Genomic DNA, 27,856 nt, shown 5'->3' with positions numbered 1-27,856 from the left:
TTCATAACAAAAAAAAATTAGCTTGATTCGATTGAATTAATAAAAAATTGATCATTTAACTAATTTGATCAACTTTTAGAATCGACCAACAGAAAATTGGTCTAAACCCGCCGAACCAACAACTAACCGGTTGATCGTCGGAACCGGCCGGTTTCTGTTTGGGTTACCCATTCGGTGATATATTATATATCCCTCTAAACGGCGCCATTTTGATTTAATTAAAAAAAAAAAACAAACAAACAGATTCTCTCTCTTACACACCGAGGTGAAAAAACCCAACCCTAATACCCTCTTCGATCAGCCACCATCCCACCTCAGAGCTCAAATTCATCGCCGAACAATTCTCCTCAGGTGGAGGGTGCTGTTGGCATCGACGTCTTTGTCCTCGTCGTCAAGCCAGTCTCCGTCGGCCCTGTCCTCGTCGTGAAGCCTCTTCTCCTCGATCCTATTCTCCTCTACGGTGCGCGAAGGTCTACTTGGATCTCTTGGCGTCGCCTTCGCAAACGATTGCTCGGTCTCGAAAGGTTGCTCGTCGTCCCTGTTTTCATCGGTCGCGAACAGTTGCTCGATCCTCTTCAAGCTTGTCCTCTCTCTCCGTGAATCTCTGCCCGGAGCCTCGCCGTCGCGAACTAATTCTCTTTCGATCTCACTCTGTCACTGCCGTCCCTCCGTCGTCGTGTCTTTGGTAAGCCACTGCCTTTTCAGTTTCCATTTCTAAGATTCTGAGTTGACTTTGTGTACTAGATTCTGAGTTGGGATTGTGTTCTGAGTTGGAGTTGTTGCTGATGTGATTCTGAATTTATTTTGGATTCTTTGCTTAGTTTTTCTGTTTTTGGATTGAGTTTTTGTTGTTGAATACTTGATTAGAAGTCTTTGTTAAAATTTGTTGTGATTCTGAATTTTTTATTGCTGATGGTTTGAGTTTCTGCGTAAGTTTGTGTTTTATATTGTTGCTGATTACTTGTTTATTAGAAGTTATGGTTGAAGCTTTTTTGGTTCTAAATTTTATTGCTGATGTGATGAGTATTGTTGTTGATTACTTCATTAAAATTTAGAAGTTAATTAGGAATTTTTTATTTTGTGAATTTTTAATGATAAAATATGAACAGGTTATTATGTGAAATTGTAAAATTCTGAATTTTATTGGTTTAGAAAATCATTGAATTTGAATATTTGAAATTGTATATTGAAATTTTAATAATTTTATTACATGTTTAATTAAACCGACCAGTAAATCGTTGAACCTTGGTGAGAATAGCTTCGGTTTTCCTATTGTCTTCGTCTTTGTGTTGTTTTCTCAGTTCATCTTTTTAGGGTTCACAGTGTTCCCATTCCCTTTTCCATTTCCGAACCGATCCAACACAGCATCGCAACTCTTCCTTTGATTTCATTTCAATTACTTCCCAAATCAACAGTACCCTCTGACACGGTACGATCTTCCGTTCCCTCTTTTGTGTTTTCCTCAATTTTGTTTCCCAACGCTAATTAACGAGTTGTTTTGGTTAATCATGCAGCTAAATTCACAGTTTGGGCATCATGCAGGTTCTTATAACTAACCTTTGTCTTCTCTTTCTATCTTATCTAATGATTTTATTTTCCGGCTACTCATAATGGATGCAGTTGTTGTGAGTTAACATATTGGTGTTTGAAATTGAATTGAGTAGCACTTGTTTACGGGAAATAATGATGGGATATCATATAATTGTTGTTTATTTTGAAGTACCTGGTGTTTGTGTTTAATTACCTTCTATGAAGATGGGTTTGTTACTCATTAAAGATGTTTTTATTTGTTTTTTGGCTCTGTGCCTGATTTATTGTCAAACTTTGTAGTTGTAATAAACTTGATTGTTCTTCAGTAAAACCTTGTTGTTATAATGAATTGGGATTTCGACTTAGGCATCAAGAGCTAGGCTGTTCAAGGAGTACAAAGAGGTTCAACGAGAGAAATCGGCTGATCCTGATATTCAACTAGTTTGTGATGATTCTAACATTTTTAAATGGACGGCACTGATCAAGGTTTGATCAATAAGTTTCTTGTAAAAGCAGTTTATGGCATTCAACCAGTGTGTGATGATTCTGAAATCATGTTGGTTTTGATGTGTTTTATTCTTTTGTATTAGGGACCCTCGGAGACTCCTTTTGAGGGGGGTGTCTTCCAACTTGCATTTTCGGTTCCAGAGCAGTATCCTCTACAGCCCCCCCAAGTCAGGTTTCTGACTAAAATATTTCACCCAAACGTGCACTTCAAGGTAAGATGGATTAATCCTAAGTAATTATTGCCTTGTTTTGTGCTTATACTTTTTCACTTATATTGCATTTATATTATATGATTTCTGAGTAAAAAGGCATTTTCCTGATTTATTACATAGATGGTTTTTTTGAGTTTTTTCCCTTCAAATTCAAGTGGAAATTAAAAAATGGTGTAGTTGTTTGCTTGGAGCATGAATGGGGTTGGATACCTTGTTTGTCCTCACCATGAACCATCAGTTTGAAAATAAAAAAAGCTTTGACACATCTAAGATCGCAATAGTTTAGTGCTCTTTTATGTTACTTGCAACTTATGTTCCCGTAATCTTGGTTGTCTTAACTTACCTACTTTAGTTTGCTCTTGGGTCTCAGTTGTCTCAGTCCCTGTGGGAGCAAGACCAATAGGAATTAAATACTTTTATGGGAGGCAAAGATGATGGTTAAGCCTTATGATCACTAATTACTATTACGATAGAGTGTTTTAGAAGCTATTATTGAATTTAATTTCATTGCCTAGTTATTAATGTTTCTTGTTTAACTGCGTGGATGTCGCATGGTGGCTCATCATCTGGTCCCTTAACTAAGAGGTCGGGAGTTTGAATCCCACCTGGACATGGAAAACATCCTGGGGCCAGCTGTTGGCCTTTAAATGGATGACCTGCCACGAACGGATTAGTCACCGCGTGTGGCGGGTGGATACCCTTGGAAAACCAAAAGATAAAAAGGAAGATTCTTGTTTTCCTTTTGTTTGATATACAAGTTCGATCGCAATTCTTTATTAGATTTGATGTTCCTTACATTTTTATCATGAGTATTACTTAAACGTGTTATTAAACTTCCAGACGGGGGAGATTTGTTTGGATATCTTGAAAAATGCTTGGAGCCCGGCTTGGACACTTCAGTCTGTATGTAGGGCTATAATTGCTTTGATGGCACATCCAGAACCCGACAGCCCACTGAATTGTGATTCAGGTTGACTGATTTTCTCCACTTATTGTTTACCCTTTTTGGTTTGTCTCTCGTTTCATGGAATCAAAAGGAAGTTCTATTCTCATTAAAAATAACTGAAAAAAGACTTTTAAATTTATAGATGCACATCTGTAGTATAAGATCCTGATGACGGGAGATCACATATTAAAGTTGGATTTGACGAATGAGAAAATGCAATATGTATGCCAATTAAGTATAATTGCATGAGACAATGGCAATAGCCAATAGGTGAGGTAGTGGCGTAGTAGAATCAAGTGTTTAACTGAATGAGGTCCATTTGTCTTCAGTCTCCAGCTGCGTTTTCTTTTGAAATGAAATGTATGTTTTTAGATTTTTGTTATTCATTATAGAACTGTGCTTAAAGCATCAAATTAATTTGTAGTTCCTAAACCCACAATTTGAATCCCTTTTCGATCCCCAACTTATTTCTCTTTGGCATTACAGGTAATCTTTTGCGCTCCGGTGATGTTAGAGGGTACCAATCAATGGCCAGAATGTACACCAGGCTTGCAGCAATGCCAAAGAAGGGCTGAATAATTTCGGATAACTTGCTTTTCTGTTTGTCTCCGCGCTTGCCAGCGACAAGAAAATCAGTGTGTTAAAGTGTCCAAAGACATATTGTAACAAGCTAGCAATATATATGGAAAACAAACCAAAATGCTAGCAATATAACTTCTGATGTACTGTTGTATTATCAATGAATGAAATACGCTTTCCAATCCAACCAAAAATAAAATAAAAAAAATATTGTTCATACCCTGGCCCAACGCTAGGGCCCAGGACCAAACGAAAGGCCCAACCCATAAGGTTGAGCCTCACATTACACCGACCTTTCCCTGAGAAGTCGGTTCTTGCCACGACTTGCTCTAAGGAAGTCGGAAACGAGGATTAGCAGGCAGATAATGCTAAAATAATTGTTCCTAAAATCTCTCAACCCACTTCCAGGAGCCATATCTCAACTTTCCTAAGATAAAGGAACGATTATCCACCTTAAAAGGTGGAATTACTCCAACGATTGTTATTGGTTCACCACTATAAATATACTGACACTCCTCAGGTATCTCTAAGTCCCAATACTCTCTAGACCTGCTTACACCCTTACTGACTTAGACATCGGAGTGTCTTTGTAGGTACCACTCCCATTTCACTCACACTCACAAGTCGGACAGAGGCCCCAAAGGTGCGAACCCATTCGAAGGCTTCCCTCCTTAGACGATTGGGCCAACCTAACGAATCCAGCCCATTAATCTCCGGTTACCCATCGTAACATTGGCGCCGTTGCCGGGGACCCGAAAGATCAACCAGTAATGGCGGACAACTCACCAGAGGATGGTCATACAGCGTTTGATTCCGAACAAGAAAATTTAGATACCGGAAACAACGGCGCAGACCTGACTCTTCACCAGGGAGCCAACGACCAGCATAGAGAAGGCACCTCTGGGTTTAAAAACCCAAAGGTAAACTCCTCGGAAGTACGAGAATCAATAAAGAAAGGGTCACCCCATGCAGCCGAGCTAATGGGGTTGGTCCATGGTCACCAAGGTCGTTTGGAACAGTTGGAACAGGAATTAGAACGACAACGAGAGGCAGAGCAAAATCTCAGGAAAGAGATAGAGCGACGAAAAGAGTTAGAAGAAAAACTCTTGGAGCTAGAATCTTCCCTTAGAAGTCGGAACTCCCGTTGCGACCGAGAAGAGTCACCCCTGGGAGGAGAGGATCCGTTCAGTGAGGATATAATGAGGGCAAAAGTTCCAAGAAACTTCAAAAGCCCTGATATGAACCTCTATGACGGAACCACAGATCCGAAGCATCATTTAAGCAATTTTAAAAGTCGGATGTATCTGGCTGATGCTTCTGATGCAACTCGCTGCAAAGCTTTCCCGACCACCCTGTCAAAAGCAGCGATGAAGTGGTTCGATAGCCTCCCTCCAAGGTCGGTTACCAGCTTTGAGGACTTCTCGAGAAAGTTCTTAATGAGGTTCTTCATCTAGAAGGATAAAGTAAAGCACGCACCGAGCCTCCTGAGAGTAAAGCAGGAGGTCGGAGAACCTCTACGAGACTACATGGAAAGGTTCAACAAAGCGTGTTTGAAGATTCAAGACTTGTCCACAGAGGCAGTTATCATGGGGTTAGTAAATGGACTTAGAGAGGGCCCATTCTCTCAGTCCATATCAAAAAGGCACCACACCTCTTTGAGCGATGTACAAGAGAGAGCAGAAAAGTACATCAACATGGAGGAGAATGCCAGATTACGGGAGCCAAGCTAGCGACAGGGCCCCCTCACTCAACAAAAGAGAAAGAAAGGGAGCCCAAGAAAAAAGAGGAGGTCGGTCCCGATAGGCCGAGGAGATATCACTTCTATACTCCTCTAAAAGTTTTCATAGTAGACGTATACAGAGAAATCTGTAATACTGAAAGATTGCCGCCCCCTAGACCCATCAAAAACAAAAAGGGAGGAAGCCGCGGCGACTACTGCGAGTACCATAAGATGTATGGCCACTCAACAAATGATTGCTATGACCTTAAAAATGTGATAGAAAGGTTGGCCAGGGAAGGCCGACTTGATAGATATCTCATGGAAAGGTCGGACAATCATGGAAAAAGAAAGCGAGATGATGAGGACAGAAGAGACCCACCGCCACAAACCCCCGAGAGACACATACATATGATCTCTGGAGGATTTGTGGGAGGGGGACTCACTAAGTCATCTTGCAAAAGACACCTAAAGCGAGTTTATCAAGTCGAGAACGAAACTCCCGATGTTCCAACCATCTCGTTCACCAAAGAGGATGGGCAAGGAATCATGCCCGGGCATGATGACCCGGTGGTAATAACCATGATCTTGGCGAATGCCAACCTCCACAGAACCTTGGTGGACCAAGGGAGTTCGGCTAACATCCTCTTTAAGCCCGCATTCGACAAGTTACGGTTGGATGAAAGGGAGCTAAAAGCTTACCCGGACACCCTGTATGGACTAAGAAACATGCCAATAAAGCCACTGGGATACATCCCCCTCCACACGACCTTCGAAAAGGGAAAAATTCCAAAACTCTGAGCATCGACTTTATCATCATCGATGTCGGATCGGCGTATAATGCCTTGATTGGCAGGATTACGCTAAATCGGCTTAGAGTGGTGGTGTCAACCCCTCACCTTTGCATGAAATTCCCAACACCTAAGGGAATAGCGACGGTACGGAGAGACCAGAAATTGGCAAGAAAATGCTACAACGAAAGCTTGAACCTCCGAGGAAAGAGCAAGAAAGTTCACACCATAGAGCTCGGAGGAATAAAAGCTAAAGAAGAGCTGCGGCCACAGTCGGGGGGAAGAACTGAAGAGGTTCAAATCAAAAAAAAGAAAGGAAAAATACCAACATAGGAGCCTGTCTAGACGGGGATTTGAAACAGAGGCTGATAAAGCTCCTGCGAGATAATTCCGACCTCTTCGCTTGGAAAACTTCCGTCATGCCAGGGATAGACCCTCAGCTCATGTCCCACAAGCTTTCAGTGCACCCCGAATCACGACCCGTACAGCAGCGCAGGCGCAAGCTCGGAACAGAACGAGCTCAGGTGGTGGAGGAGCAAGTACAAGCCCTCTTGGAGGCCGACTTCATCCGGGAGGTCAAGTATCCGGCATGGCTAGCAAATGTAGTGCTAGTCAAAAAGCAAAACGGCAAGTGGAGGATGTGCGTCGACTACACCGACCTAAACAAGGCATGTCCCAAAGACCCATATCCACTTCCCAGTATTGACACCCTAGTAGATGCGAGCTCAGGGTATTAGTACTTGTCGTTCATGGACGCTTACTCGGGATACAACCAAATTCCGATGTATAAGCCGGATGAAGAAAAAACTTCATTCATCACACCTAGAGCAAACTACTGCTATGTGGTAATGCCTTTTGGATTAAAAAATGCTGGGGCCACATATCAAAGGTTGATGAATAAAGTGTTCGCTACCCACCTCGGGAACTTAATGGAGGTCTACGTAGATGATATGCTGGTGAAAACCAAGGAGGAGACCGACCTCTTGACAGATCTCTCGCAAGTTTTTAATACCGTAAGGTTACATGGGATGAGACTAAATTCCACAAAATGTACCTTCGCGATGGAAGCGGAAAAGTTTCTAGGGTTCATACTAACACAAAGGGGGATCGAAGCAAACCCCGACAAGTGCAAAGCTATTCTAGAAATGAAAAGCCCGACTTGTCTAAGGGAGGTCCAACAATTGAACGGCCAACTTGCCACCCTTTCCAGATTTCTGGCGGGATCGGTACTAAGATCCCTTCCACTATTCTCTCTACTAAGAAAAGGTTGCCAGTTCGAATGGACTCCGGAATGTGAAGAAGCATTCCAGGAGTTTAAAAGATTTTTGAGCCAGGCTCCAATTCTGACCCGACCTATTGTCGGGGAAGAGCTCGTCCTGTACCTGTTAGTAGCAGACAGAGCTGTAGCATCAGCTCTAATACGGGAAGATAAGGTCGGGCAGCATCCTGTGTACTTCACCAGAAAAGTTTTACAAGGCCCTGAACTAAACTATCAAAAACTTGAAAAGTTTGCATACTCCTTAGTAGTAGCCTGACGCTGATTACGGCCGTATTTCCAAGTGCACACGATAAAAGTCCGAACGAACCAGCCCATAAAACAGATCCTCCAGAAGACGGATATTGCGGGCAGAATGGTTCAATGGGCAATAGAGCTCTCCGAATTCGACCTGAAATATGAAGTCCGGACGGCAATAAAAGCCCAATACCTCACCGACTTCCTAGCAGAATACGTCGGAGATCAAGAGAAAAAATCCACTACATGGGAATTATATATAGATGGGTCCTCCAACAAGGTTGGAAGCGGTGCAGGCATAATACTGGTCAGCGAAGGGAGAACGCAAATAGAAATCTCCCTCAAATTCGAGTTTCCAGCTTCCAACAATCAGGTAAAATATGAAGCCTTGATTGCAGGGTTAAAGCTGGCAGAAGAAGTTAGTGCAACTAAAGTAATGGTATTCAGCGATTCTCAGGTGGTGACTTTCCAAATAAACGGAGAGTATCAGGCCAAATATCCTAATATGAAAAGGTACTTAGACAAAACCTTGGAGCACCTTAGGCGCTTTGAGGAGACCGAGGTGAAGCATATAACTCGGGACCTCAACAGCAGGGTAGATTCCCTCTCTAAGCTTGCAAGTACCAAATCAGGAGGGAACAACAGAAGCCTAATCCAAGAAACTCTCCTCGAACCCTTCGTGGTCAAAACGGAGGCTGTTCAAGATGTCTTTGAAGTCGTCGGGTTAGATCTTGGGTGGATGAAGCCCTTAGTCGAATACCTGAAATTCGACATCCTCTCCAAAGAAGAAAAAGAGGCCAAAAAGATCCGGAGGGAAGCACAAAACTACACGCTGGTGAAAAATATCCTCTATAAAAAGAGAATATCAACACCACTACTAAAGTGTGTCCCGACCTCCAAGACAACTGAGGTGCTAGAGGAGGTGCACAATAGAATCTGCGTGAACCATCTTGGGGCAAGGTCGTTAGCCAGAAAGGTAATCCGAGCTGGGTTCTACTGGTCGACCTTACAAAAAGAGTCCACAGAATTTGTGAAAAAGTGCCAACCATGCCAAATGTATGCAAACTTCCATGTAGCTCATCCCGAGGAGCTCATTAGTATAACTTTCTCATGGCCTTTCGCAAAATGGGGGTTGGACTTGCTAGGACCATTCTCCCAAACGCCGGGACAAGTAAAGTATCTAATAGTGGGAGTGGATTATTTCACAAAGTGGATAGAAGCAGTAGGGGTGTGCATGGGCCGGGTGAAACCGGGTTTGATGTGACCCAGACCCGGCCCGAAATATGTACCGGGCCCATTTATGAGACCCGAACCCGACCCTAGACCCGATGAAACCTATACCCTTTCGGGCCACGACCATACCGGGTGAAAACCGGGTGAAAACCGGGCCATTCACATTACCTTACCTTTTCTAAAATTAAAACATAACCATTAACCACAATCAATACTAATATTGTCTAATAGCACTAAATATTTAAGTCAATACAAACAATACAATATTATACATTAGTCTTAAAGTCTTATGCATTCTAAATATAAAACATTAACTTAGTCTTATAATAACTAAACAAGTCAAAATATTAAAGTTTACAAAACAATAATTCCACATGAATGACCATCATCCATCAATAGCCATTAAGGTTGTCAACTTGTTCCTTGTGATGTGGATGCATTAGTGAAACCTACAAAACATATAAAGTTACTCATTTTTCATATAAAAGATTATTACTTGTACTTGAAATAAATAAGTCATGAATAATAAAAATATCATAAATGTACCTTCAACAATCTTCTGACTGTTATCAAATTGATCAAACTCTTGATCTCCAACGTCTTGTTTAGAAGGCACAACCAACTTTGAGTGCATATCAAAGCTTCAGCCATTAATGGTGACAAAGAGCTACGAAAGACATCAAGCACACGTCCACCGGTGCTGAAGCATGATTCAGAAGCAACAGTTGAAACTGGAATATCTAAGATGTCACGGGCTATGAGAGAAAGAATTCTGTATTTTGAAGCATTCACTTTCCACCAAGCCAATATATCAAAATTCTCATCTTCCACAGTATCTTCGGCCAAATATCTCTCCACATCTGACTTGCTATCTGCATTAGCCTTCTCTCTTTTTTGTTTTTTCCACATATTCACTCGATTTTCAGAAACGCCCTTGGCACCAGCTGAGATTTTAATATTGTCATCCAATACAATACTAGATGAATCTCCACCATCATCCCTTCCTTTATCATCGACAACCTCTTTTTCATAAAACTTATGCAATGTATCTAATGTGAGTTTAACAACACCAGTCATGCTAGTAGATACTTCCTTGTCATAAACATCCTCCAAACACCAACAGAGATAATCTAGTTTGTACCGAGGATCCAATACAACAGCAACAAGTAACAATGGATTAAATTTGTCAACCGGTCCCCAATATTTATCATATTTATGTTTCATAGAACATGCCATGCTTCCTAACAATTCAGATTGATTTTGGCTCCAAGATGTTAATTGAGAAGCAACAGATGCAATTTCATGAAAACATATGTTAGATGTAACATGTAAGGAAGATGAGAAAGTCAAAGTTATCTCATAGAAAACTCTCAAAAAATCCATGAATAACCTAGCATGTTGCCAATCAAGGGGTGTAGGTGGATCAATTTTCTTTTTTCCCCCACTATCCTCTCCAAACCATCTAAGAAAATCAGGTTCTTGATCATAAAGTCTATCAAAAGCTTTTTCAAATTTCTCGGCATGTTCCAACATTAGATAGGTAGAATTCCACCTAGTTGGAACATCCAAGCACACAAGACTTTTAGATTCAATTAACTCGGCCTAAATGCAATCTTTAAATTTTTTAGTCCTTTGAGGAGAGGACCTAACATACCTGACAGCATTTCTAATGCTTTCAATTGAAGTTTGCTGCTCTTTAATTCCTTCATTCACTATCAAATTAAGAACATGAACACAGCATCTCACTTGCATATACTTTCCTCCACACACCAATCCACCTCTCGCACCTAATTTTCTTTGAAGATAAGTAATAGCTCCATCATTTGAACTTGCATTATCTATTGTGATTGTGAAAACTTTTTCAATTCCCCACTCTCTCAAGCATTTCTCGATTTCTCTGCCTACCGTATCACCCTTGTGATTCTCAATGTGACAGAAATTTATAATCCTCTTTTGTAACTTCCATTCGTCATCAACAAAATGTGCCGTCAAACTCATATAATTATAATTTTGAGTTGATGTCCAGCAATCAGTTGTCAAACAAACTCGAGCACATGACTTTGCCAACCATTCTTTTAGCTTTTTTTCTCATCTAAATACAGTTGAAAGCAATCTCTTGAGACTGTCCACCTAGATGGTACCGTAAATCTTGGTTCAAAACGATTTAACATCTTGCGAAACCCAATCAAATTAGCAAAAAGAATCAGTAAACCTTATAAAAATTCATGAAGAAGAAAACAATAATCAACTAAACAGTATACTGAACGAAACATTAATCAACTAAACAAATTAACCAAAAAAAATCAGTAAACCTTATAATAATTCATGAAGAAGAAAACAATAATCAACTAAACAGTACACTGAACGAAACATTAATCAACTAAACAAATTAACAAAAAGAATCAGTAAACCTTATAATAATTCATGAAGAAGAAAACAATAATCAACTAAACAGTACACTGAACGAAACATTAATCAACTAAACAAATTAACAAAAAGAATCAGTAAACCTTATAATAATTCATGAAGAAGAAAACAATAATCAACTAAACAGTACACTGAACGAAACATTAATCAACTAAACAAATTAACAAAAAGAATCAGTAAACCTTATAATAATTCATGAAGAAGAAAACAATAATCAACTAAACAGTACACTGAACGAAACATTAATCAACTAAACAAATTAGCAAAAAGAATCAGTAAACCTTATAAAAATTCATGAAGAAGAAAACAATAATCAACTAAACAGTATACTGAACGAAACATTAATCAACTAAACAAATTAACCAAAAAAAATCAGTAAACCTTATAATAATTCATGAAGAAGAAAACAATAATCAACTAAACAGTACACTGAACGAAACATTAATCAACTAAACAAATTAACAAAAAGAATCAGTAAACCTTATAATAATTCATGAAGAAGAAAACAATAATCAACTAAACAAGCACAATAATCATTGTTGCTCTTGTTGCAGTTTTCTGTGCTTTTGTTGACAGAAAACTGATGGATGATTTTAATGATCACTGGGGGATAAGCATAACAGCTGTTGCTGCTGTATTCACAGTTTATGTAAGTTCTTTCTCTCTCTCTCTCTCTTGTTTAGATGTACAGGAACATCCTCCTCCTTAAACCATTCAGCAAAAATAGCATTATTGATACTCTAAGAGAGTTTGACAATCCCTTTGCTCCATTGCTCTTATTGAAATTAGGTACTCTTTGTAAAACTCCATGGAACAACGACATGAGGCCATTGAAACAATTTTATCCATATTAACATCTCTAAATTCACAATAATCAAAGTTCACAATAATAAAGAATCAACACCCACAACCTTAATCAGAATTCTAATAATCAAAATCAAGAACCATATCCCTAAATTAACAAATTTTTATAATCAAATTATCAAAATCCCTAATCCCTAATCAGAATATTAATTAAATAACAAAATTAGTTGTTTACCTGAGAAGAAGACCGGAGAAGATAGCGGAGCAGAAGGAGAAGGACTAGCAGAGAAGCGGGGAAGAAGACGACCGGGCCAAGCACAGATGCGACACGTCACGAGAAGCAGGGCAGCACCGTCGTCAGTCGAACGAACGGCCTCGCCAGAGACTCACCGTGAGACTACCTGGTGCGTGCTTCCTGGGAAGACGAGGACGGAGTAGCGGGCGACTGCGTTATGAGTGCTTGCTGCTGCTGGGAGTGCGACTTCCGTGGCTGCTTGCTGGGAGACTGAGAGTGGGCCGTGGGGAGAGAAGACGAGGTCAGGGGTCACTGGGTCAGCGTCGGCCGTGGGAAGTGGCGGAGTGGAGACTGCCGAGCTCGGGAGTGAGGAGTGGGGACCGAGGATTGGGCGAGTGAGGTAGAATGGCTGAGGCCTGAGGGAGTGAGTGAGGTTGAATTTCTCACTTCTCAGATCTGAAGAACACGTTATGCGGTTATGCCCTAGCCCCTTTTCCCCCAAATGTATAATGTATAGCATAATTGAGTTACCGGGCCGCCGGGCCGGGTCCGGGTGACCCGAGCCTTGACCCGGTCCCAGTTTCACTATCTTCTGTGGTTTCATTTTTTTCTCCCGGGTCAACCCCGGATCTCTTCGGGTCCGGGTCTTACTGACCCAAATTTCATCGGGCCCGGGACGGGTCTCGGGCCGGACCGGGCCGTGCACACCCCTAAGAAGCAGAACCATTGGTCACCATCACCGCTCAGAGAAGTCGAAAGTTCATCTACAAGAACATTATCACCAGATATGGAGTACCTCACTCCATCACTACCGATAATAGCACTCAGTTCACTGACTTAACCTTCAAAAACCTGGTGGCCAGCATGAAAATCAAGCATCAGTTTACATCGGTGGAACATCTACAAGCAAACGGACAAGCCGAGGCAGCAAACAAGGTCATACTGGCAGGGTTGAAGAAAAGGTTGCAGGACGCGAAGGGAGCTTGGGCTGAGGAGCTCCCACAAGTACTTTGGGTTTATCGGACCACACCTCAGTCTGCCACAGGAGAAACACCCTTCTGACTTGCTTATGGCATAAAAGCCATGATACCCGTCGAAATCAACGAGTAAAGCCCAAGGGTGACCTTCTACGACGAGGTTGGAAATATACAAGGACACAAAGAAGAACTTGAGCTACTTCTCGAAGTTCGAGAACGAGCCCACATTAGAGAAGCAGCATTGAAACAAAGGATGACGAACAGATATAACAAAAAGGTCATTCGAAGAAGCTTCGCTCCAGACGATTTGGTTTTGATCAGAAATGACATAGGAGTCAACAAGTCTGGGGAAGGAAAGCTCGCTGCTAATTGGAAGGGACCATACAAGATTAGTGAGGTCTTAGGAAAAGGTTATTACAAAGTGACCGACTTAAACGGCACCGAGCTACCTAGGTCATGGCATGCTTGTAATATGAAAAGACACTACAGTTAAAAGCGAACTCTACTCCCTGATGTACTCTTTTCCCAACTTCATGGTTTTTTTTCCAAAAGAAAAGGGTTTTTTCTGAAGGGGGTTTTTAACGAGGCCTCACAGTAGAGACTAAGAGGTCATAAATAGCCAAAAACCCTTAGTAGCAGTAAAGTACCTTCGCAAATAAATAAAGATCTTTTACAATATCTCTTATAAATTCCTTCTCACTTTCTTTCTTTCTACGAAACGTGCCGACTTAAGCTTGACAAAGCGTGAAAATCCTATGAACCGACCTAGATGGTTGTCAGGATAAAACGACGAGGTACAAGTCGGTGTAAAGATGTTATAACAGTCGATCGTGATAAACTCGAAAATTATCTGACTAACAAGTCGGAAAAAATCGAGAAACAAAGAAATACATCGCAAAAATAACCTAAGTTATAAGAGCTCAATAAATCAAAAAATTGAGTACAAGGAATACCAAAAAGAGATCAGAAAACCTATAGAAAGCACTAAGGAAAAGACTGTCCCAAACCTTCAAGAAAAATTTGAGAAAAACTTAGAAAAAGGGACAGCCAGCCAAGAAAAGGTTTTTCAAAATAATGATCAAAAAGGTTTTTCGAAACCTAAACAGAAAGGCATGCGCACAACCAACAAAGATAACCTAAACTCTTGTCCAAAAAAGGGTATTTTTAAATATTTTGTTTACAGCCATAAAAGGTCAAGAAAATGTCAGCAGAATACCATCACATAGTAAAAATAAATAGTTTAAAAAAAGGGGACCCCAGGCCGGGCCCCATATAGCAACAAATAATTTTTTCTTCTCAGTTGGGAAGGACGTCACCACCAGAGGCAGGGAGAATAGTCGGAACACCACCAGAGTCAGGGAGACTAGTCGAAGCGCTATCAGGGCCTGGAAGAGAAATGTCCATAGGAGATGGAGTGGAAGTTCCAGTAGCCTTCGAAGAACTCGGGCATCTTTTGGTCGGGGAGGGGACTCCATTATCCTCTGTCCCCGAGTCTTTAGATCAGACTCGGTGACACCTCGGGGAGAGGGAGGAGAAACGATAGCTCCGTCGACCACAATTTTATCCGGATCCAAAGGAGAGAGATCTAGGTCGGGAGCAAGAACCCCGACCTGTTCTTTAAAGATCCTCCATGCTTCTTCAGCCCCGTCAGCAATGGAGTCCTCCAACTCTGTATAGGCCTCCCGAGCTCTCATCAAATCCTTCTTCACCTCCACAAGATCCTCGAACAGGCTCGAATAACCCTCATGCGCCTTCTCCCTCAGGCCCTCCGCCATGGAACACTGGGCCTGCAACTTTCTCTCCCTCTCCTGGAGGCCATTCCTCTCCTCCTTCAATTTGGCGACCTCCTCCCTCAGCACTTTCTCCTGCCCTTGATATAAGAGAAGCCTCTCCTCCAACTCCTCAACCCTCGAGGATGAACCCAAAGAGGAGTCTTCTCAAAAATATCAAGGAACTTTGTGCACACCCCTGCCATCCTGATACTCTCCTGAGCTAGAATAGTAAGGTGGTTTCAAATAGAAGCATCATCCATACTTATATGAGTATGAGGATAAATATGCTTCCGAACAAACCGAGGCGCATCCACCTTGGCCTCACCTTCAAAAGAAGAGCTAGACTCTAAAGTCTTGAGCCTCTTCTTTTCTGGCTCAGGGGAAGATCGGGGAGGAGGGGACGACAGAGAAGAGGCTGAGGAAGAAATAACAATAGGACGAGTGAGGGTCCCCGAATTGTGAGAAGGATGGGGGAGAAGGAAGAGAAGGACCAGCTGTCCTGGCGCCGCCGACTTTGGCGCGGGACCTCGCTTTGGCCTCCTGAACTCTCTGGTAAGACTCCCTGGAATTCTTCTTCGCCATTTCTGTAAAAGCAATTAGGAAGCTAAAGTCAGTAAAACAAGTCGGAAAAAACAAGTCGTGCGACCATCAAGTCAGAAAATATGATAAACAAACAAAAAACTACCTAGTTGAGCCTGGACAAAGGTCGGAGACTCCTGAAGAAACTTTTTTTGTATCCAGGTAGGGGGCTCTTCCCCATACTTCTCGGAGAAACCCCACAATGGTTGCCTCCACCTCATCCAAATCATCCAAACCGTATTTTTCACAAGGAGAGGCCTCTACGCAATACAGGGGAAATGAGGAGAAGAAGTTTCATCCAGGAAAAAGGGGTGGTGACCCTCTATAGCTTGAACTTTGAAAAAAAAAATTTTGAAGTCATGAAAGGATTCATAAAAAAGGGTAAAAACTCTCCGGCCTTGTATGGCCTGGAAAGACACCCACTGCTGTTTGTTATTTTGCCCACTGAAGGGCTTAGTCATGTGAAAGAGATAAAAGAAAATCTTCAAAGAAGTCGGAAAGTCTAAAGCATGGCTGATAAATTGATAAATTTTCAGAAAACCCCAAGAATTAGGGTGAAGTTGGGTAGGAGCAACCCGACAGTGGCATAAAACAGCTATCTCAAAGTCGAAAAAAGGAAGAAAAACACCTAAGCGGGTAATCATGCTCTCATACATATAGAGAAAATGAGGGGCTACCTTAGAAGCCCTCCCAAAACAAACCCGGTCTTCCGGACCCGGGGCAATCAGTTCATATTTTGGCTCATTCTCATCAGAAGTACAAAGCCTATGACGAGTGTGAAGGTTGGTGATGAAGTCAGTATCAACAAAAGGTTCTTCCCCCAGAACCGTGACATCCACCCAGTGAGCAAGGGTTTCTATAGAAGACATTTTTTCCTAGAAAAAGATAGCGAAACCTACAAAAGAAAAAGAAGGATAAAAAATAGAGTCTCTAAGGGGCCTGGAATCAAACAAAATAGAGTCACTAGGAGCCTACAAGCCAACCCTCCTTTCTAAAATAAAAACATGCAAACAAAAGCACTTCAAAAAAAGAGAGTAGAGAAAAACTAACCTTTGCTTGAAAAAGGGCAGGGGCAGAGAAAGAGGAATTCCTTCGAACAAGAGCTTCTTTTGAACAGAGTAGAGGAAGTGTGAAAATTTTCAGAAACGAAGCAAGGAAAGAGAGGGAAAGTATTTATAAAAACGTTAGGAGCATGATGGTAAAAACGGAGGCCGTCATTTAAAGACAGGCATCGTTCCCAATGTAACTGATCCCCGCGTACAAATACACGAATCTCTAACGGACGCGACGTTTGATTAGACCCGACTGTTGAGAATTTTTAAAACAAGTCGGTTCCAAAAAATCACGTCGGTTCCTTATCAGGTCGGCTACTGTCCCGAGTTAAAATACTCAACCCCAACTCTTAAAAGAAATCGGGCTCGAATAGGGGCACTGTTCATACCCTGGCCCAACCCACAAGGTTGAGCCTCACATTACACCGACCTTCCCCTGAGAAGTCGGTTCTTGCCACGACTTGCTCTAAGGAAGTCGGAAACGAGGATTAGCAGGCAGATAATGCTAAAATAACTGCTCCTAAAATCTCTCAACCCACTTCTAGGAGCCATATCTCAACTTCCCTAAGATAAAGAGATGGTTATCCACCTTAACAGGTGGAACTACTCCAACGGTGGTTATTGGTTCACCACTATGAATACACTGACACCCCTCAAGTATCTCTAAGTCCCAATACTCTCTAGACCTGCTCACACCCTTGCTAACTTAAGCATCGGAGTGTCTTTGCAGGTACCACCCCCATTTCACTCACACTCACAAGTCGGACGGAGGCCCCAAAGGTGCGAACCCATTCGAAGGCTTCCCTCCTCAGACGATTGGACCAACCTAACGAATCCAGCCCATTAATCTCCGGTTACCCATCGTAACAAATACCAAAGCTTTAGAAATCACATGGTTTTTTTGTATTAGATTATTATTCATTATTCACCGTAAATTGGTTTTTAGAAAAAGGAAAATATAGCTTAAGAATCTGAAACATGGCACCTTGGAATAAAGAGAAAACATGCTTAAATAAAATCATGCATTGTGTTACATTTGATAATGACAACTAGATAGTACAGCAATGTAAAATTGCATAACATTGAACAGGTAAAGTACTCCCTCTATAGATGAATACGCATAGCGTTTTGTCATTCAGTTTCACAACATGACAAAGTAAAGTATACCAAGGCTACCAATGAGCCAGAACAAATAGGTTTATAACATTACACATAATTTACAATTAGATGTTGAGGGCACAAGCTTTGGCTTTAAAAATCTGTCAAACCAATCAGACGATTCTTTCACCTGTAATTTCGTTATCTGGTGGCCAACTCCAGGTTCTAAAATTATCTGCATTTCAAAATAGGATCAACTGAAGCTAACCAATTGTATTAATTATTTTTAGATTAGTATTAGTATTGGAAGGCCATATATATAAAGATTGTGAACCAAATAATACATGTTCATACCTTGAAATTATCTAAAGAATTTAACTCCCCATACACCTGGCGTGCATTTGACTCAGGAGTTACTAAGCCTCCAATGGGACAACGAGGATCTTCCGCACCTGATGTATCCAAGACACAAGGAAATGCTTCAGAAAAGGCTAAATGGAATGAGCTTGCCAACCCCAAATTATCAAAACTTGTGTGAAAGGATCTTCAGCTTACCGTTAATAATAATCAGAGAACGTGGTGCAATAGATGGAACCGAGTAGGGTGAATCAAACTGGGAAGCTAAGCCCGGGGCAATCCTATCCCATACCTGGTCAGAAATTAAGAAAATAAGAAAAACAAGATTAGTATCCAGTACTAGACATTATGAAAAATATATGTCATGGTCATGAGCGTCAAGAATCCTGTTTTATTTAAGCTAAAAGAACAGCAAAGCATATTGCAACTCGTTTTATAGACTAATGATGGTTCCATTCATCAAACATTGGCTGACCTTCTCCACGACTTCTTTGTCAATTTCACTTTTTCCCAAATCTTCACGAGCCGCTGCATCAATAAATTTAAGAAACTTCAAAATTGCAACAACATCATATAAGTTTCATTTCTTTTGACATTATATATCTTACCCTCAAACACTGGCTTTATACTGTTAACTCGAGCCTGCCACATATCATTATCGATGGCCCATCGAAAACCCTGCACGAAGGCGGCATGACAGTTTTCAATAATTGTTGCTTTAGAAGAACATCTTGCAAGATAAACCCCCAAAATAATTCAATTACACCTGAACACCAATAATAGGAGCAGCCACAACATAGCGGGGGTCAGCAAATGCTGCGAACCATGAATGCATTCCTACATCAATGAATAACGTAAGTTACAAATGATATAAAACATGGCATCTGTCATGATCCTATCAAATTCTCTCAAACCAACCTCCAAGTGATATTCCAGTGATTCCTATCCTAGATGGGTCTACATCCTCTCTCTGTGATAGATAATCTGCCAATTTAATCAAGTCCCAGACCTGACAGATGAAGGAACGATGCACAAATTTTGAGCCAAATTAATCATGAATTCATAAGTTTAAAATGCACCAGTGGCCGAATCTTTTTGCACCTTAAACCAGCATAATAAATAAGGAAGTTACCGTGTCATATATGAATGGCATCGTCTCCCCAGTTTTCCAAGCAGAAACAAGAGCCTGCAATGAAATTTTTACAAAATGATTTGTCTTCCACTTTGTGAAGGATCTTGGCTAAATATTTCAGTGGAAAAAAAAAAAAGCCTCTCTTCAGCTCTTCTATACAAGACTAGACTGGACTAGATGAGCAAACAATAAAAATTAAAGCCGAAGTACTTCTCCTAGGCCTTATAGCTTAAATAATGTGATAAACTGATAAACATGATTATTATTTTAAATATTGGAAACAATCTAATCAAATAATTTTCAAATATTGTAAAAGACATTAAAGTGATTTTCGTTTACAAAATTACTCTTAATATTAGTTATTTATCTTCCTTAATAAATTAGCCTACTTATTCTCTATCTATCACTATTTTACTGCTATATCTCTTCATTTATTCCAATTATATTATTAAAAGGGATATATATAAATAAAAAAAATTAGTATCCTCAATTTTCACCTTCTTTTATTCACTGCAAGGCGATAATATTCAAGTCTAACATCTTAAGTCATTATGCATGCTAAACCACTCCTAAAACGTTTATTATCTTAATTTCTTTTTTATTTCGATAATTGAATTAGGTCCATTATTATCTTAATTACAGTAGCTTAATTTCTGAATGAACAGTGAAAATTAGCAATTATTAGAAAACTAATGACTAATAAAGCAGACACATACATCCCGATAGGTGGTGGCGCTGCTAGCACGCTCGCCGTGGTATCGAGAATCCACAGAAATCGCCACATATCCTCGCGAAGCATATGCCTGAAACACGAAACCAAAAAATAAGAACACAAACTTTGACGATTCACAATCAATTACAGGATTATACATATACACACAGTATAATTCACCAATGAATTAAGCATACAAAGATGAAACACGACAACCTCAAGCAAAGGGCGCAGGTATTCTTTGTATTTATTCGTACTATGCAGAAAAACAACCGCAGGCCTTCTCTCCGCCTTGGTTTTCTCCTTCAAGCTCAGAATCAACAGAGGCAACTTTCCTTGATCTCCTTCCTAACAAGCAACGCAACCAAACGATTCAAACTTCGTTTTCAGCATATTCTTTTTTCTCTCAAGCTCAAAATTCAAATTCGAACTGTATAATTCAGCTGAGCTCAATAAAGAAAAAAAATCGAATCAATGATTGAGAACCGTTGACTAATCAATCATACCTCTACAGTCAAGTAGAGATTCTCCTCCTTGAGCAAATCTTGGAGGTTAGCAATGTCTGCCTTCGGACAAGACGTCATAATCTCCAGCTGTAGGGATGTCAGGTAAATTCAACCAGGAAGGGAAAAAAAAGGAAAATCTGAATTGAAAATTAAAAAATAAAAATTGCTATGGATGTTAATGAAACTTCGAATTTGAAACCTCTACTTCCGATGGAGGAGAGTTCTGATCCAAAGGATCTGTCACCGGCTTTGCAAGTTCTATAGTTAACGGAACTGAAATGAATTTTTCAATTACGAAAAGAATTAAATCAATATAATCATCACCGAAATCTTAATTTATGTCAACTGAAACAATGGTGATTGATTGAAGAAGTGTTATTACTACCTGGAGTGGTTCTTCTGCTACGGAGGACTTGAAGGAACTCGGACCGAAGCTTGTTCTGAGCTTCCATGGCTTCTTCTTGTCCTTTGGTAATTTTGGTGTGAGTGAGAGTGTGAGTCTGTTGAGGAATAACTAAAACGGCTACGGGTTTTGTTAGTGAGCATGTAGTTTGTGTTCTGCTGCCTATATTTATATACAAGTTGCGCGGGTTCGTGGTGCGTGTTGTTACGGAAGGTACCGAAGTAGTAAAAGTTAGGAAATGAAGGCACGTGAGGCTGATGGGAGTGCTCACGTGCCATGTTTGGAGAAGATTCCCAGCTCCAACTTTCATCGGTGCTGTTCTCTGCGTGTTGCAGCTGCTAATTAATGGTGTGAGAACTCGCGATGGACTTGCTCATTACATTATCTCTTTTTTTATTATTATTTATTATTTTTGTTGTCTTGTTACCTTAAGGGACGACGAAATTAAAATTTGAGGCCATGCTTGTACTTTTGTAGAGAAATATTTTTGTGCAACGTGTTAATATTCTTTTTTTTTCTTTTTTTTTTCATTTTTTTAAAAAAAAAGAAAAAATTGACATGATATCCCTTTTTGGTGTCTAATATCCATAGGTAGATACATTAAAATATCTGTGGTGCCAATCTCAGCTTACAGTATAGTTTTGAGAAAAGAATGTGATTCTTCCTTCCAAAACAAGCTTGGGAGTTCTTGCAATTTAGTGATACATCCGGCGTTCACTTGCTCCGTACTGTTAGTATCTCACGTAGCGAATAGAATTGAGAGTTGTCCCCGTCTTTTTAAGGTAATAATATCTTTCATCAAATTTATTTTTATTTTAAATTGAATATAGTTCTATACGTGCTCATTAATTATTTTATTAATTCGGTTTTAAATTATTCTTAACTTGTTCTTTAAATATCTAATGAAAAATTTGATGTGTATTAGGTTGGACTTGCACTCTTAATCGATGAAATTATGTTCGATAAAGAAAGTTCAAGCAAAACCATGATTGAAATTCGATATAATTTAACCAAGGAACTATAAAAGTGGTAAGTTGTGGAGAAACTTCAATTCCTGACTTTTTTTAGTGTAATATGTCCAAAACTGCTGGAAGACCAAATTTATATTGCGGATTAAGAATATCCAGCCAGTTTCATCCTTTGGCCGCAAACGGAGAAAGAAACAAAGAAGGAAATGAGGACTAACATGATGGTTAAGCGGTAAACAAAAATTTCTTAGAACTGTTTATGAGTAAAACTCATCTAGTTTGATCCCCAAAGTCACATTCTTCTTATTAACCAGGTTCCTCAAAACAAGAAGTTTTGGTCACTCTCCAACTAATTTGACACTTCCGTGCAAGTTTGAGAGATCAAATTAATTAAATAAATCCCGGCGCACTTGATTTTGTAAAATTTTACACGGTTGCATACTTGCATTGCATGGAATTCACTGTCGGTATAACTGCAAAAATTTCCTTTCCTTTTTTTATGTGTGCTTAACAGTTAACATCAACTTCATCCAATTATGCACATCAATCAAACATTGTTTCCATTACCACTCAGCTGAGAAGTCTTTCACATAAGGAAACATTCTATCATTCCCTTCCATAAAATTGGCAAGCAAACCTTAAGGAGAGATCAAGATCATCATTGCCATTGATCATTGCATGCTTTTTCTGAGATATTTCAATGGCCGATGATGAGATGGGGCACCTTGCAACACAGTTGCTGGGAGTTTCCTTCTTTTCACTCCCTATATCAACTTCAGCACCATTACTGTTGGCTGCAGGTTCTTCCTCGCTTCCCCCATCTTTCTTGGCTAATGAAGAGCACATTGTTTCTAGCAAGTTAAAAGATAAGTGATACTAGTTATAATTAGAACGAGTGATCTTTGTAACCAACAGAAAAAAAGAGAAAGTGATCCAAGGTGTTGAGCAGAAAAATAACAGAGAATCCTAACTTCAAAAATTGTATAAAATTTTAACGAGTAAAAATAAAAGAGATCTCTAAAAGGTTTGTGTTGTGCCATGAGAAACAGTTCTTAGCTATGGCAAAATTCAAAAATTACTCGAATTTGTCATCATGTAGATAACAACAATCATTCATCCTTCCTCATGAAACCGGCATATATCATCATCAACTTTATATCACTTCAGAGGAAATAGAAGAAATAAAATACCAAAAACAAATTGCATTCTGCACAAAAAGGTTGTAAGAGTGAAGAGTTCAACATCATAATAATAAGCCAAACCTTTTATGCTTCCAACAGTAATGAGTCCACGTAGAACATCCCAGAACTTTGTGAGTACAACCCTTTCTTGCTCCTCATACACATCAGGGCATCGATCAGAAGTAGATGACTTTTGAACAATACTTTGAAAATTGTTGCATGCCACTCTATTTGCAGAACCATTATTGAAAAACACCTCATCTTGTTCATCACACATCAGTGATAGGGTTTCTGGTGAAAGTGGCCTATTATAACAGTCAATATCAACTCTATCTACTTCATCTTTATGATCATCACATACAAACTTGCGGACATCTTCCCTGTCTTGCAGCAACTGAGTTGATGAAGGAATAGAAGATTTAAATTTCCCAGCATCAACGTTCAGGCCTACTTTGGCTCTCATTTCTGGAAAGTTAAAAGACAGTTATGATTCTAAATGTGTTAAAATAAAATGTAACTAAAACTATAGCAAGTGTAAAACTCAGAACAAATTTAAGATTAAATACAGACAGACACATCAACTGCAAGGTAACAAATAACGAACATATCAGTAACCCTCACGCCTATATTTACATGGATGCTGCAACTACACATGATGTTGATAGCTTACTCTAGAACTATATTCAGGGGAAAAACATTTGGAAAAAATAAAATAAAAAGTAATCAGCCATATTTTAGTAGACTTAAAAAATACTGCCCACATTAGCAATTATAAAAGCAAAAAGGGAGAAAATGTAAGAACATGTAAAAGCATATGGTAGTTCTGTAGAAGTTCACCAGAACCCTCTCCTGGTCTACCCTGTCATTAAACTACACCGTTCTAGTTTTATATATATAAATCATTCAACTTTGTGCAAAGAAAATCATAAATGTACGACCAATGGTCAATAATTTCCATCAAACAAAAAATTCAGAAATTTCCAAAAGCAAAAAATCTGTAATAAATTTTTATTCCAAAACAAGTTCATTTTTATCATAAACCCTAGTACTCTTTGCTTCAGTTGCAAATCAGGTTACTCATTTCCACATATCATCATACTTTCCCAAATCCTTAATATCCAATACTCCTCAAAAAGATCAGATATATAAAGCCACTCTCCCCTAATTTATCCATGAATAACAAATAACAAACATATTTTAAATAATAAAAAAAGCCCCTACAAAAAATACAAAGGGGTACAAAATAGGGGAAAAGAAAATAAAATTTATGCTTGTATATATAAATGTCTCAGCAGCATGAACTTTAGAAAGTTTGTAAACAAAAACAATAGTAATCATAATCAACCACCAATATATAAATAAATTGAATTCATTATGAACAATATAAATATAGTATGCATCAATATACAAGTCAAAACCTGCATTCGTTTTGGCAGCTACTCCTGAGAGAACAACAAAAAGTGAACAGAGATTCTTCACATTTTGTGGCTGGAGGACATCCGCCAATGGTGACCTTCAGCATGAACCATTGTTAATTAAATTTTATTTTATATTTATATTATAAACAGAAGATGAATTCCTCAAATAATGATTTAATATGCACATACCTGTATGTAGATCTTGAATAACCTGAATTTCTAGTGTTGGCAGTGTCAACATAAAAGGCAGTTGACTGAGATGTCGATGGTGTAACTATAGGATCAGTTTCCTGATTAAAATTCAAAATAAAATACAGACTATTATATGAATTTTGGATGTTAGAGGGAGGAGAAAAATGATAGTTAATACAAAAATAATAAAGAAATTAAGAAACTAAGAGAGGCCTGTCAAAAAAGAAAACCAAGCAGAAAAACCTAGAATCCAAGTAAATCCTATAAAAAATGCAAATAAGCAAACACCTGTTGATATTGAGATGTTTGGCAAACAGTTTTATCTATCGACGATTTGCTAGAAAATATTTCCTGAATTTTTCTTTTCTTGGGTGTTATGGCAATTCCAGTCCCGTAGCCAGAGGAACCAACTGCTCCACTGATGGCAGCATTTGCTTCCTGTTTGATGTGAAACATATTACACTCTTCATGAAAACTTGCTCTTCTTTCATTACTTCCTTCAAAATTCTTGCAGTCCATGCATTTGCAATTTTCAGAGCAGAGGATATTGGCTTGGAAGCACTCACAATACTTCTTAAGGCAACCTGATTTTTTACAGTGACATCCTTTATTGTGCTTTCCAACTAATTGAATTTCAGATACATCTTCCTGAATTTGTTCAAGAGTCAAGGCATTTATAATGCAGCACAAGCCAAGTCAGCTAGAACATAAAGCTACAACCAGAGTAGTCCAAATCCAAATCACATTAAGTTGGCTCAGAAGGCCCATGCCAGAAACCATTAATTTTGTTCTACAAGGAATTTACTTACTAACCTTGGAATCTCGAGTTTCTTGTGGACTGCTAGCAATTTTTGGTCTGAAAGCATTTGGATTGCGCTCTAATGTTAGTCCAACAGCCTCCTGTCTGGCTGCCTCATTATCCACATTGTTTTGACAATTTGTACAATTGCAACCATCACAATACATCCCAGACGCAAAGCATTCACAGTACCTAGCATTTGTGAAATTAATTTTTGCAAGTTAAATAAATTTAAGTGTGGGAAAATGCATGCAATGCAAGATATCTTGTCATAAAGCAATAGCATTCTTAATAAAAATTTTCAGTTCTCATTCGGAGAAGTTTAAGTACTTACAATTTGAGGCATCGAGAATTTTTGCAGTTACATTGTTTTGATTTCTTTGGAGTGCTGTCTTTCAATTCAACATTATGCCAAGGTTGTGACCTGGGACTGGGAGACTCCTGCTTCCTGTGAAGCACATGTTCAAGTGTAGCGAAAAAGGTCATTTAAATAGGCGTGCTTACACAAATTTTTATGAGCGTAAGAGATAAACCAGTCTATTTGATAGGATCCGTTATATGGACAGATGTAATGTTAGCAATGCTCTTCATTAGCAGAAAAATTAAGTCATTTTCTTTTCCTGTCATGAATACTCTGTTTAACTGCACGATCAAGATGAATATAACCATCTTCGAAATCAGAGCAACAAGAACCCTCAACGAAGTTCCATTTTTTCTTTTTCAGCATGGAAGAAATCAAGCTAGAAACAAATATGTGTAGACAGTGTAGTGATAATAGGAAGAATCATTATCATAGGCTATAAGTAGTCCGAATTGATTTGCTACATTAAATTTTTTTTTTCTCTTTTCAACACAAAAAAAAAGTGTTCTACTCTACCATACGAATATTTATGCAGCTATTCTCCACCCTACTAGTTCTCTCCAAGAATCAGTACTCTCGAAATGAATAGCATTCATTTCTTTTCTGCACCTCTTTGCACCTTCTGTTCATCACCTTAACTGAAACTCAGAATATAATATCCAGATTCAAAACTCTTAAACACACATTGCTACATTGATTTTATTACCACGCCGTCTTTCCTGACAAATAAGTGAAGCACATGCAATCCAAAATTGCAAATCAAAACCCTACCTTTTTCTTTCTTTACTTTCTTTCTTTTTTTTTTTCAGCTGTTGTGAACTTATAGAATACTTACGACACTTTGAACGCCTTTACCGGAAGCTTCTGCACAGTGTACGGAATTCGAGGAACCGGCGAAAGCTTTTGCTGCCGCACTGCTGGCGACTGCGGCGGCGCTCTCAGCTGCTGTCCCTGCGAAAACAACCACGGCTGCGGTTGTTGCTGCTGTTGTTGCTGTTGCCCTAGCGGATGCAGAGTCAATTGCAATTGCAACGGTGATCGTGATGGCGTTCGCGGAATCGCCTGTGCCAGCGACTGCGGCGGCGGAGTCGGCGGCAGTTTCAGGTGTGCTGTGAAATCCAACTGCCTCACCAATTTCCTCGGAGCTAGATCCAAAGCCGTTTCGCTCTGCTCCATTCACCTTTAAACCGATCTCGCAGAAACAACGTCTTCGCCTCTTTTTTTTTTAAGAACAGCAATGTGGCTCTTAACTACTCAATGTTTCGAACTGAGCTCACGAAACGTACCGAGAAATCTTCACCGAAGCTGAGAGTAACTGAAGAAAGTTGTTGCTTCCGCACCAGCGTTAGCGACTGAAGCCATAAATTCTCAAGCGTTACAGTTAGCGATTCACGGAAGCAAGGAACCAACGGCGAGAGAGAGAGAGAGAGAGAGAATGGCTTTGAGCTCTGGTGGAAGAAAACGAAGCATGCATCGATGCAATGTCGCCGGAAGAGTTGACTGGAAAACGTGATCGAAGGAAGGCTCTGCGGTGCTCTTTCGCTTTCTCTCTCTTTCTCTCTCAGATTTTGAAAATTGAATTGAATAAGCTGAAAAGGAAAGGATTGATTTGACGGCTGAGATTTTACTGAGTAACTGGAAACGTAGGTTGATCGTTGGATTAGTGCAAAAAGGTTTACGCACGGTTTTTATGGGAGTGATGAAGATGAATGGATTTTGGCGCTAATTGAATCCAATGGAGACTTGGATTCGAAGTATTGTACACGTGTACGTCGGTCTTGTCAAGTTTCGTACTTCCGTTAGATCTTACATCTTTTAAATTTTTTATTTCTATAATTACAGTAATTAATTTAAT

The 27,856-nt window shown here is 39.6% G+C and overlaps 4 protein-coding genes across 8 annotated transcripts; 2 read left to right on the top strand and 2 right to left on the bottom strand.

Annotated features, from left to right (window-relative positions):
- The first annotated feature begins 235 nt into the window (after positions 1 to 235).
- Positions 236 to 3,956, top strand: LOC107470764 (protein PEROXIN-4). Of its 4 annotated transcripts, none has more exons than XM_052255331.1 (7): positions 236 to 685; positions 1,366 to 1,429; positions 1,515 to 1,542; positions 1,897 to 2,016; positions 2,121 to 2,249; positions 3,090 to 3,219; positions 3,682 to 3,956. In XM_052255331.1, the coding sequence occupies exons 3-7, from the start codon at positions 1,537 to 1,539 to the stop codon at positions 3,768 to 3,770; spliced, it is 474 nt and encodes a 157-aa protein (XP_052111291.1). In that variant the 5' UTR covers positions 236 to 685; positions 1,366 to 1,429; positions 1,515 to 1,536; the 3' UTR covers positions 3,771 to 3,956. The 4 variants fall into 4 exon arrangements, with proteins under 4 accessions (XP_052111291.1, XP_015945669.1, XP_015945668.1 ...); XM_016090183.3 differs by having other exon boundaries at positions 1,324 to 1,429; XM_016090182.3 differs by having other exon boundaries at positions 1,315 to 1,429.
- A 3,957-nt stretch (positions 3,957 to 7,913) lies between these two features.
- LOC107470753 (uncharacterized) lies at positions 7,914 to 9,059 on the top strand. The gene has a single exon (XM_016090158.1). The coding sequence runs from the start codon at positions 7,914 to 7,916 to the stop codon at positions 9,057 to 9,059; it is 1,146 nt and encodes a 381-aa protein (XP_015945644.1).
- Positions 9,060 to 17,866: 8,807 nt separating this feature from the next.
- LOC107470773 (uncharacterized) lies at positions 17,867 to 21,443 on the bottom strand. Its single transcript, XM_016090194.2, has 13 exons — positions 21,065 to 21,443; positions 20,879 to 20,952; positions 20,680 to 20,766; positions 20,390 to 20,521; positions 20,178 to 20,264; positions 19,462 to 19,515; positions 19,248 to 19,338; positions 19,096 to 19,166; positions 18,938 to 19,007; positions 18,805 to 18,857; positions 18,528 to 18,621; positions 18,327 to 18,424; positions 17,867 to 18,207 (listed from the first exon to the last, which is right to left on the bottom strand). Exons 1-13 carry the CDS (start codon positions 21,390 to 21,392, stop codon positions 18,073 to 18,075), a joined length of 1,374 nt encoding a protein of 457 aa, XP_015945680.1. The 5' UTR covers positions 21,393 to 21,443; the 3' UTR covers positions 17,867 to 18,072.
- A 923-nt stretch (positions 21,444 to 22,366) lies between these two features.
- LOC107470771 (protein tesmin/TSO1-like CXC 5) lies at positions 22,367 to 27,538 on the bottom strand. 2 transcript variants are annotated; one of them, XM_016090192.3, is made up of 8 exons: positions 26,837 to 27,538; positions 25,975 to 26,088; positions 25,655 to 25,832; positions 25,130 to 25,489; positions 24,839 to 24,939; positions 24,650 to 24,744; positions 23,313 to 23,696; positions 22,367 to 22,901 (listed from the first exon to the last, which is right to left on the bottom strand). In XM_016090192.3, the coding sequence occupies exons 1-8, from the start codon at positions 27,175 to 27,177 to the stop codon at positions 22,657 to 22,659; spliced, it is 1,818 nt and encodes a 605-aa protein (XP_015945678.1). In that variant the 5' UTR covers positions 27,178 to 27,538; the 3' UTR covers positions 22,367 to 22,656. The 2 variants fall into 2 exon arrangements, with proteins under 2 accessions (XP_015945678.1, XP_052111802.1); XM_052255842.1 differs by lacking the exon at positions 25,130 to 25,489.
- Between the last annotated feature and the right edge of the window lie 318 nt (positions 27,539 to 27,856).

Source organism: Arachis duranensis, chromosome 10, assembly GCF_000817695.3.
Source record: "Arachis duranensis cultivar V14167 chromosome 10, aradu.V14167.gnm2.J7QH, whole genome shotgun sequence".
In the NCBI taxonomy this organism is placed as follows: Eukaryota; Viridiplantae; Streptophyta; class Magnoliopsida; order Fabales; family Fabaceae; genus Arachis; species Arachis duranensis.
Note: the sequence above shows the minus strand (reverse complement) of the source record. Positions and strands in the feature narration are given on the sequence as shown.

What these genes read in the sequence shown, in the direction of transcription:
- LOC107470773 (XM_016090194.2), bottom strand. Translation starts at nt 21,392, where the DNA reads ATGAAAGTTGGAGCTGGGAATCTTCTCCAAACATGGCACGTGAGCACT. An exon ending in TGCCATTCATATATGACACG is followed by an intron (nt 19,339 to 19,461) that starts GTAACTTCCTTA and finishes TTCATCTGTCAG; the next exon opens with GTCTGGGACTTGATTAAATT. An exon ending in ATTCTTTAGATAATTTCAAG is followed by an intron (nt 18,208 to 18,326) that starts GTATGAACATGT and finishes TTTGAAATGCAG; the next exon opens with ATAATTTTAGAACCTGGAGT.
- LOC107470764 (XM_052255331.1), top strand. An exon ending in AATGGACGGCACTGATCAAG is followed by an intron (nt 2,017 to 2,120) that starts GTTTGATCAATA and finishes CTTTTGTATTAG; the next exon opens with GGACCCTCGGAGACTCCTTT. An exon ending in CCCACTGAATTGTGATTCAG is followed by an intron (nt 3,220 to 3,681) that starts GTTGACTGATTT and finishes TTGGCATTACAG; the next exon opens with GTAATCTTTTGCGCTCCGGT.
- LOC107470753 (XM_016090158.1), top strand. Translation starts at nt 7,914, where the DNA reads ATGGTTCAATGGGCAATAGAGCTCTCCGAATTCGACCTGAAATATGAA.
- LOC107470771 (XM_016090192.3), bottom strand. Translation starts at nt 27,177, where the DNA reads ATGGAGCAGAGCGAAACGGCTTTGGATCTAGCTCCGAGGAAATTGGTG. An exon ending in GTAAAGGCGTTCAAAGTGTC is followed by an intron (nt 26,089 to 26,836) that starts GTAAGTATTCTA and finishes TGTGCTTCACAG; the next exon opens with GAAGCAGGAGTCTCCCAGTC. An exon ending in TACTGTTGGAAGCATAAAAG is followed by an intron (nt 22,902 to 23,312) that starts GTTTGGCTTATT and finishes TTAACTTGCTAG; the next exon opens with AAACAATGTGCTCTTCATTA.